This window comes from Artemia sp. Qi Xiang Cuo, chromosome 19 (assembly GCF_049724085.1).
Source record: "Artemia sp. Qi Xiang Cuo chromosome 19, ASM4972408v1, whole genome shotgun sequence".
Classification (NCBI taxonomy): domain Eukaryota; kingdom Metazoa; phylum Arthropoda; class Branchiopoda; order Anostraca; family Artemiidae; genus Artemia; species Artemia sp. Qi Xiang Cuo.
The window spans coordinates 57526841-57538060 of NC_142812.1; the positions used below are offsets into that span (position 1 = coordinate 57526841).

Genomic DNA, 11220 nt, shown 5'->3' on the forward strand with positions numbered 1-11220 from the left:
AGGAGGACACTCCCCCACAACCTTCAGAGCAAGGGTTTTAAGTTGTGCCCTGGGGGCATATAAGAACAATGTTGGCACAATGTATTATTTATAATTTTTTTCTTTAGACCAGGGCTTTTTGTATCAAAGAAGTTGTCATAGACACTTCGAAAAGGGCTCATTCAATTGGACATTGGAGTGGCTTGTGCCCTTTTTAATAGTTGAAGGTGATTGCAAGACAACTAACACACCTTCCATGCCCACCATTTACTGAAACACATCCAATAAAAATTTTGGGATAGTCATTTTGTTCAGCATAGTTGATTTAAAAAAAAAATGGAAATTATTTTTTTGAGGAGGACACTCCCCACAGCACTCAGGGCAAGGGTTGTAAGTTATTCCCTGGGGGCATATAAGGTTTTAATAGAAAGCATTGTTGTAGAAACTTCAAAATAGACTCATTCAATTGGAAATTCAAAGGGCTAGTGCCGTTTTTAATTGTCGAAAGTGATTGTAGGGCAACTAACGCCCCTCTCACGCCCACCTTTTCCCCAAACACATCCAATCAAAACTTGAAGATAGCCATTTTTTTTCAACACAGTTGAAAGTTCTGGAAATTAGGACTTTGAGGATGACAACACCCCACAGCCCTCAGGGTAAGGGTTGTAAGTTATGCCCTGGGGGCGTATAAGGTTTTTCGAGAAAGCGTTGTCGTAGAAACTTCAAAAAGGCTTATTCGATTGTAAATTGAAATGGCTAGTGCCCTTTTTAATAGTCGAAAGTAATTGGAAGGCAACTAACACCCCTTCCACGCCCACCATTTCCCCAACAAATCCAATCAAAATTTTGAGATAGCCATTTTGTTCCATGCGGTTTAAAGTTCCGGAAATTATACCTTTGAGCCAGACACTCCCCCAGAGTCTTCAAGGCAAAGGTTATAAGTTATCCCCCATGGCATATAAGGTTTTTATTGAAATCTTTGTAATAGAAACTTGAAAAAGGGCTTATTTGATTGGAAGTTCAAAGGGCTAGTGACCTTTTTAATAGTCAAAAGTAATTTGAGGGCAACTAACCCCCCTCTCAGCCCATCTTTTCCCCAAACACATAAAATCAAAATTTTTAGATGGCTATTTTGTTCAAAATAGCTGAAAGTTTTTGAAATTAGGTTTTTAAGGATGCCAACCCCTCCCCCCTCCCACAAGCCACAGGGCAAGGGTTCTAAGTTATGCCCTGGGGGCATATAAGGTTTTTTTATAGAAAGCAATGTTGTAGAAACTTCAAAAAGGGCTCATTCGATTGGAAATTGAAAGGGCTAGTGCCCTTATTAATTGTCGAAATTGATTGAAGGGCAACTAACCACCCTCTCACACACAGCATTTCCCCAAACACATCCAATCGAAGTTTTGAGATAGCCATTTTGTTCAACGTAGTTGACAGTTCTGAAAATTAGGTCTTTTAGGATGATAACCCCCTCAGAGCCCTCAATGCAAGGGTTGTAAGTTATGCCCTGGGGGCATATAAAGTTTATATAGAAAGTTATTGTAGAAATTTCAAAAAGGGCTCGTTTGATTGGAAATTGAAATTGCCCTTTTTAATACTCAAAAGTGATTGGAGGGTAACTAACCCCCCTCTCCCGCCCCCCATTCCCCCAAACACATCCAACCAAAATTTTGAGATAGCCATTTTGTTCAACCTAGCAGAAAGTTCTGGAATTTATGTCTTTGAGGATGACAGCCCCCCCCCCCCAGCCCTCAGGGCAAGGGTTGTAAGTTATGCCCTGGGAGTATATAAGGTTTTTTTGAAAGCGTTGTTGTAGAAACTTCAAAAGGTCTCATTTGATTGGAAATTGAAAGGGCTAGTGCCTTTTTTAATAGTTGAAAGTGATTGGAGAGTGACTAATGCCCCTGTCACAACCATCATTTCCCCAAACACATCCAATCAAAATTTTGAGATAGCCATTTGGTTTAACATAGTTGAAAGTTCTAGAAATTATGTCTTAGAGGATGACTCACAGCCCTTAGGGTAAAGGTTGTAATTTATGCCCTGGGGGCATATAAGGTGGTTATAGAAAGCGTGGTCATAGAAACTAAAAAAGGGCTCATTCGATTGGAAATCAAAAGGCCTAGTTCCCTTTTTAATAGTCATAGCCCTTTTTAATAATGTATAATTTTTTTTTTTATTTTTTTTTTTTTTTTTTTTTTTTTTTTTTTTTAGACCAGGGCACTTCATATGGAAGGAGTTGTCGTAGGCTTCGAAAAGGGCTCATTTGATTGAAAATAGAAAGGGCTGATGCCCTTTTTAATAGTCAAAAGTGATTGGAGGGCAACTAACCCCCTCCCATGCCCACCCTCCCATTTGCCAATCATGTTTAAAAACTAAATGTTGCCTTAAGATTAAATCAAAATGCACTATGTTAATGCTAATTCCCAACATAAGTTGGGCTCAAAACCCCTATGCCTTCCCAAGGCAAGAACATAATTTGCACTTTACTGAAAAAAATACAAACATATACTGATATTTAGTAATCAAAATGTTAATATTATTGATTTATTAAAGTTATAAAAGTAAAAACATTTATGTTTTTTCAGTAAAGTGCAAATTATGTTCTGGCCTTGGGAAGGCATAGGGGGTTTTGAGCCCAACTTATGTTAATTTCTGCTCGTTTTGAGTTTGACTCGGCTATTTATTGTAATTTCTGTGCGTTCTGAGTTTTATTTATTTATTGATGCTGGTTTGTTGTAGTTTCAGGCTTGGCAGATTATTTGATTTTATTTTTGCTCATTTTTTATTTAATGCTGTTCTTTACTTTTCTTTGAAAAACTTATTTTTGTAGAAAAAGTTTTTTTTAATTAATAATAACAAAAGAGGGCCTCTTTTGTTATTATGGTGTTTAGTTCGATATAGGCTATGCACAGAAGTAATTACAACCAATTACCAATTAATTGTAATAACTTATTGAACAAGTGTAATTAAAGTTTGAGTATACAAATGATATACTTACAAAATGTATATAAGAACATTCTGTAAACCTATAGAACCTTAGAAACTAACCAAAAGTCCTGTTTAAAATAAAAGTACTGTAAATATCCAGGGGTTACCCACCACTTCTGAAAAAAATTACATGCTATTAAATAAAAGTAGTAGGCTATCATTAGATTTAGACCCCGGCGCCGCGCCGGGGTCTTGATTTTGATTTCCTGATTAGAAATCAAGCAGGGCTTGCACTATCCCCGAATTTTTGGGGATTTCCCCGAAAATCTATGCGTCACCCCGAAAAAAAAACTTGGTTCCCCGAATCCTTGAAAATCACGCAATTCTCACGCCACCCGTTGTAATTTAAAACAAGTGACTTTTCCTGTCAAATATTGCTGTTAATTCCCTAGTTCTTTACTGTTAAATAGTTAATTAATTTTCGTCTCTGTTGTTACTTGGCATAAAAACCAGATTGATGGAATATTCTAATGCAATTACTGCAATATACACAGTTCTTCATATGTTGACAAAAAAAAGTATTGTCTTTATAAAATGAGTTTAAATGATTTCGAATGCAGTTTCCAAATCGTTATTTCTTACATCATTCGTAGTCAAGAATTTTATTTTCAAGTTGAATAGAATTATAGAATGCATTCACTACTATAGGCCTACAGCTTCAGCCTTTTGTTGGATTTTGAAATTGACAGCCGACAGATTGTTTCTACAGCTAAATTGTAAGTTTGAGATTTTTTTTTTTTTTTGCTGTTTTTAGATAAGATTTTCTTAATGTTTAATACTCAATTACTAAATGCCTGATAGAAAATACAATCTTCTTTGTGGAATATTTTTACCCCCCCCCCCCAAAAAAAAACCACCTTCAATTGAGACAAAATTTAGCTATAGACTAAGCTATGTACAAGGTTGGGGAATTAAATATTGAACCAAAAGCTACCCCAAAAATATGATTCATAAATAAATTGTAAATTATTGCCTATAGGGGAGGGGGGATAGGGGGATATCATTTTAGAATGATAATACTTCATTTATTTTAATTAATTATTGAAAGTAGGGATGCCCAAACGATAATTATTTTTTTCATTTAAAGTGGAGAGAGGAGTAAATTATATTAAACTCTCTGGGAAACTATTGAAATATATTAATATACCAAGACTCCCCCACTGGGACTTTTTGATTTTCTTGGGTATTTGGCGATTTCTCATAGGCTACTGGCCTTATTTGGCTTTTGTGTGTGCTCCCTTTTAATTAGATTCTTTGGATCTTATGGAATGCCATGGCGAATCTATTACTCAGTTTTCCAATAATTTGAGGTATATCTGAATAATTTCGACATTTTTGTTGTTGTCTTTGTACCCCTTTACTCATACCCTCAATCTCTTTTCAAGGAACACTCAGCTGTTTAACGTTATTTTGCGTGTTTGTTGGAACCGCTTAGTTACCTAATTAATTATTAAGTAAATTATTCTTCTAATGAAATCTGAAACGGTATCCAATCAGGGTGGTTTCCAGAGGGGGGGGGGGTAGGGCGGTATAACTTTTAAATTATAAAAGCACTAAAATTTATTTATTGAAAGCCGGGATCCCAAAAAGTTGATTTTTTTTAAATTTAAAGCAGAGACGGCATCCTATCAAGGTGGTATCCAGAGGGGGAGGGGGTATTGAGCTATCATATTTAAATGATAATACCTCGATTTTTCTATTTAAAGCAGGGGTGCCAATAAGTTAATTATTTTTTTTTATTTAAAGCAGAGACGGTATCCTATCAAGATGGTATCCAGAAGGGGGGGGGCATAGGGAGTTATTATATTTAAGTGATAGTACCTTGATTTTTTTTTTATTGAAAGCAGGGATGCCAAAAAGTTGAAAGGTTGACAAAATTAACAAGATTTTCATGAGTTATACTTGATACAGCACTTGCATGGTTTTATTGTCCAAAGGGAAAGGGACATATGTGTCCAATCTGTTTTTTTCCTTATTGATGAAATGAGTTTACTTTGAAAACATTCATTCATAAGTACCAGGCAGATTCACACTAAAACGAATTGGTGTGACGAAAGTGATATCGACATCCCCACCTAACGTTGCGCTCGAGTGACAATGGAGCCCTTGTTCCAGTGCCCAAGTTACATTAAAAGGCCAGGTCATAATAAAAGCTTTCAATTTGGGAGGTTAAAGGAGGAGTCTTTGACAGTTTTATGACCTCAGGGTACTAGATGTTGCAACGTTCTTACATATCTACAGTGGTTTAGAAAATTCGATCACCCCACAAATGATTACCAAAAATATACACAAATGTAACATTTGGAATATTATACTACTTTTTCAAAGCTTTGAAGAAAGCAAAAAAAGTCTAAATACCTCTAACTACGCTGAAAGCTGTTTTAAAAAGAAACTCTTTGGAGATTTCCATGGAAATGACCATAGCAGAAGCTTTGAGCCTGGTGGGGATCAAAGAGGAGTCTCTGAGTATTTTGACCACAGGTAACTTATTGTTGCAACTTTCTTAAATTTTGTAATTTTTTGAGCATTTGGAAATCAAAGCTTAAACTCAATAACTGATACTAAGTGTCCTAACATTTTGCTTGGATTAAAAGTGACAAACTAGGATGAAAATATCAACATCTTCCTGGAGCTACTTCAGTCTGCATATTATTTCATTTAATTACACTTAAAACGGATGAGCTTTTCATTTTTTACCTAAGAAAATAGCTGGCAATTCATTTTTCTTCATAGCAAATAAACTATTAAATGTTTTTGTGTCATTGTAATTGTAATTGTAATTTTTCAATTTGATAAATTTACTCCTTTTAGATGCAGTTTATAATTTGACTGATATTAGGTATTTATCAGTTTATAATTTGGAATGAATCCCCAAAAGAAAAAATGAATAATATTCAAAAGTGCAGCCAAAAGCAATAAAAAAGAAGCAGTCCAGCCTTAGCCTACATGACATATATTCTATAAAGAAGCCAAAAAAGAAACTTTAAAATACATTTTTTTTAAATTGTTATTAAAAACCAGTTTTTAATGCAAGAAGGCTTCTTAGGAATCCAATCCAAAAGAGCAAAAAAAAAAACAATACCAAAGTCGCCCATTTCAACTGTTTTAAAGGTGACAAAACAGATATAGGCAAAGGGCATTATGAAAAAATTAAGCTTCTAAGTTCAAAGTTATATTCAAAGTTTTTACCCACACAACTGACGAATTTTGTGATATGCTTGATGAAAAATACTACTAATTTTGATAATTATTTATGTTTAGAACACATAGCTAATAGATACTTCAACTACTCATATTATGCAAGGGTTCTGAAATGCCACAGCTATTTTGTTTCTACCAGATGTCTACTTCTCTTGATGAATAACAAAGAAGACCAGTTTCCAGCCAGCAACTTGTGAATTTTTGAACTGATGAATAGGCTCAAATCTGTTGTAAATCTAAGCTGTGATTTGAGAAAGACTGATGAAAACATTAATGTTTGCAGTCAACATTGATTGCACTGGCGGCGCGCCGCCGACGTCTTACCAGTGGCGCGGCACGCTGTTTTTGGCCCGCCACCGCCGATCTTCCCTCATTGGCGCGGCGCCAGGGTCATATTAGATTCCATATGTTATGCTTTTTCTAAGCATCATGGTTGCTTCATAGGCAGTAGACATAATAATATATTTCCTAGTTAATTGTATCATCTGATACACCTATGAAATATGTTCTCTGTTTGAATAGGTATCTGTAGCCTCAACCTGATGAGCTTCAGTTCACCTGTGACTGATTGCAATGTTGGATGAAAGAGCATTATTGGAAATGATTTTAAAGTGGAGAATAATCTGATTAATAGAAACATACCAGGCCTACATATTACAAAGTGAGAATTTCATTGTTTTCTTTTGGTTTTTCATACATTACTATGGCTATATCTGGAATTATCAGAGGGGGCGGGCTGTACTGCTATAAAAGCACTAACAATGGCCAGTAAATTTCTAGGTGGTACTATAATTTAGCTAAGATGAAAGTGAAAATATCATTTGATGCTTTTTTTATGCTCTTTCATAATTAAATTTGTTCTGGGGCTAATTGAATCTTGAGCCCTTACAAGGGCCTGAGTGTATCTATAATATATGAAAAAACATAAAAAAAAAAGCATCAAATGATGTTTTCCCTTCATCCTAGCTAAATTATATGGCCCACAGCAAAGTTACCATGACCTTTACCAACCTCCCCCCCCACCCCCCTAATGTGCAAATATATATCCTGAATTGGAATATACCCTGAATTAACAACAGCAAAATTTCAAATCACAAAATTAAGTGCTATTTTTGTCAATGGCATTTGAAAACTTTGAAACAGTAGGAAAACAGTATATTTGAGTTAACAGTATATTTGAAAGAGCATTATTGGAAATGATTTTAAAGTGGAGAATAATCTGATTAATAGAAACATACCAGGCCTACATATTACAAAGTGAGAATTTCAGCTTTTTCTTTTGGTTTTTCATACATTACTATGGCTATATCTGGAATTACTTTGAGAGGGAAGGCTGTACTGCTATAAAAGCACTAACAATGGCCAGTAAATTTCTAGGTGGCGCTATAATCTAGCTAGGATGAAAGTGAAAACGTTATTTGATGCCTTTTTTTATGCTCTTCCAAAATTCAATAACTGCTTCTGAGGCTAGCTACATCTTGAGTCCATACAGGGGCTCCAAAGGTATTTTATATGAATTATGAAAAAACATAAAAAAAAAAGCATCAAATGATGTTTTCACTTCATCCTAGCTAGAATTATAAGTATTCACACAAAAGTTACCATGACATTTACCAACCTCTCCCCACCCCCTAATGTGCAAATATATATCCTGAATTGGAATATACCCTGAATTAACAACAGCAAAATTTCAAATCACAAAATTAAGTGCTATTTTTGTCAATGGCATTTGAAAAACTTGAAACAGTAGGAAAACAGTATATTTGAGTTGCCTAATAAATTAGGTTTGAATTGTTATAAGAATTTTTTGGATTTATTACTATTGAACAACTTAGTTATAAACCAGAGAGATATATTTTTGAACTGTCTCTTCAATAGCACTTAACTATGCAAGATAACTCTTCAGGGCTCTTCTAAGGGCTCATAGATGCAACTCAGCCCCAGAAAAAGATTATTGAATTACAAAAGCATAAAAAAGGCATTAAATGACATTTTCACTTTCATCTTATATTTAAATTATAGTGCCACCTAGAAATTTGCCCAATAGCCTATTTGGACACACCATAAAAGGCATAAAATGGTAATAGCTTAATTTTAATTGTTTAGTGTGTTTCCTTCAGAATGCACCAACAACTATATATATATACCAGTACTGTTATAGATAAATATACCAAAAATTTTCCATCTGTAAAAGGGCAAATTGCAGCTTATTGAGCTCTTAAGCACAGCAAACAATTAATTGTAATAGATTTCAACAAGATCTTTAAGGGTAAAATTCCACTTTAGCTACTCTTGGCTATCTTGGAAAGGGGTCAGGTTAGGAAAATGTAACTTTCAGGGATGGGTCTCTAGGCTAAAGTAGCCTATGTTCTGGGAAGTGTTTGGAGCACCTACCCCTTCTCCTCTAGAGGGTCCTGGAATTTGTCTACATAAGACGGGTCCATACTGGGACTCCACCCCTTGACTATTGGAAAAATTAGTTTATAAGCTATGCAGAACATGTGCTCTTATCTAACTCTCCTTTATAATTTTAAAAACATTTTGAGTCACCTAGTTAGAAAATTTGGCACATCTGTATAGGAAAAAATCTAAAGTTGAACAACTCAGTTGATCTAAATAACTTCTCCCCAGCAAAAAAAAATTAATTTTCCCAACTAGTTGACCAATGACTCCCCTCCCAGCAATACTTAGAATTTCGTCAACTAGTCGACAGCAAATGTTGCCCCAGCAAAACTTTCCTTTTCCAACCTAGCTTGACTTAACAATCTCTCCTACAGCAACTTAATTTTTCCAACCATCCGACATCATCAACTTCTCCCCAGCAAAAATTAGATTTTTCCAACCTATGAACAATGACTTCTCCTCTGAAAGCAATAGCTTAAATGTATGCCAACCAGGTTGACAGTAACATGTCATTGCAGCAAAACTTTCCTCTTTCCAACTAGTTGACTAATAACTTCTCCCCAGCAAAACTCAATTTTTCCAACTAGTTGACAAATAACTTCTCCCCAGCAAAACTTAACTTTGCCAACTAGCTGGAAAGAAACATTGTCCCAGGAAAACAATTCATTTTCCAACTGAGTTGACTAACAATAGTTAGAATTTATCCTGAATATATAAAATATGTCAAAAGAATAGGGGTTATTGCCAAATCAAATATCACTATTGTTACAGGATACTACCAGATGGCGCACTCTGGACAGTGCATATATATACAATCTCTTTGAATTAGCCAATCCTGAAAACCAGTATTTTAGGCCTAGTGAGTCCAGCAGGACATAGGGAACACACATGTAAAGTCCACCTACTTACTGACATTATAGGACCAGAAGGACCCTAGTTGACACATATATGTATATATATATATATATATATATATATATATATATATATATATATATATATATATATATATATATATATATATATATATATATATATATATATATATATATATATATATGTATATATATATATATATATAAAATCACCAGTTACCCTTTCACCGTTACTAGGAAAGGGTCGTCCAATTTTAGTTTGGTGTTTTTATTTTAAGGTTTGGTTTTTACATTTTTATCAGTTTTATTCTGCAACTGAGGACGGTCAGCGGAGGTCTTGACCGAAATATTTGCATAATTTTTTCAATTTTTTTTCACTGGCTGTTAATTGTCCTTGTTTCCTTTCTTCGCTGATTTTTGTTTATATATATATATACAGCCTATATATATATTATATATATATATATATATATATATATATATATATATATATATATATATATATATATATATATATATATATATATATATATATATATATATATATATATATATATATATATATATATATATATATATGTATAAATTTAAGTGTTGCTGGGGATGAAGTCATTAGTAACTAGTTGGAAAAATTAATTTTTGTTGGGGAGAAGTTTTTAGTCAACTAGTTGGTAAATATAGATTTTTCCTATACAGATATGCCAGATTTTCTAACTATATGACTAAAATGTTTTTAATTATAAGAAGATTAGATAGTACCATTCTATATAAGCTTATAAACTAATTTTTTCAAATTGTCAAAGGGTGGAGTCCCCTATTCTATATAAGCTCATAAACTAATTTTTTCCAATAGTCAGAGTGGATATCTGTCTATAACTATTGAAATTTTGACAAAACAGCATTTTACCTTAATTTTCAGTTATCAATTTCTTTTACTCTGTCATAAGTTCTGAAAATGCAATTCCTGTCATTTGAGTAGAGTTTTAAGCTATACTATTGTTTTTTTTTCAAATTAAGGAAATTTATTTGTATATCTTTAAAACCTTAGAAATAGGGATTGATTAAAGTTGTAGAGGTGAAAACAATTTTGTTGTAGGCTACTTCATTTAAGCAGAAGAACTATTTTACAAGGTTTCACATTTATAACACATAGATTTTTAAAGGTCATCAAAGGTCAGGACCCTCAGGAGGGAGAAGCAATGGAGGTAGACCTATGTACTTTAAAATACCTTCCCATGACATACTTTAGCTTGTAGACCTGTCCCTGAAAGCTCCATTTTCCTAACCTAACCCCTTTCCAAGATAGCCAAAAGTGGCTAAAGAAGAATTCTACCTTAAATTGCAATTAGCTATTGAATGCCTAAGATTATAAAAATCTATTGTAATAAGCTTACTGAACATGGGACTAGGCTAGCTCATATAGTTACCAGCATATATGGGTCTTTTTAAAAGTGCATTCCTGAGAAGGGGGAAAGCAATTCCGACTGAAGCTGCAACTAGTGGTAAACGAATTTCCTTGATTGTAGGTCTGGGGATAGCAGTCAGTTCGTCATCATCATCTCTATCATAAGCAGTCCGACAGTTTTCCGGGAGATTTGTCTGATATCCCATTTTTGAAAAAAACGTGTTTTATTTCCAGTGTTGCGATCACCATATAAAACAAAAGGCTTAAGGAGGCAAACCGCTCATAGATACACACAATGGCATATCACATCATATATTAGTATACTCCTTGCCCTGTTCAGCCCAGTCGAGCATGTAACTGAACGAA

The 11220-nt window shown here is 34.1% G+C and overlaps 1 protein-coding gene across 1 annotated transcript in view; it reads right to left on the reverse strand.

Annotated features, from left to right (window-relative positions):
- Positions 1 to 11082, reverse strand: part of LOC148941042 (NADH dehydrogenase [ubiquinone] 1 subunit C2-like) — a 49440-nt gene extending 38358 nt beyond the window's left edge. Inside the window, exon 1 of the mRNA XM_089105651.1 lies at positions 10877 to 11082. Coding sequence (XP_088961777.1) covers positions 10877 to 11060 — 184 coding nt within the window. The 5' untranslated portion in view covers positions 11061 to 11082. The remainder of the gene's footprint in view (positions 1 to 10876) is intronic.
- Between the last annotated feature and the right edge of the window lie 138 nt (positions 11083 to 11220).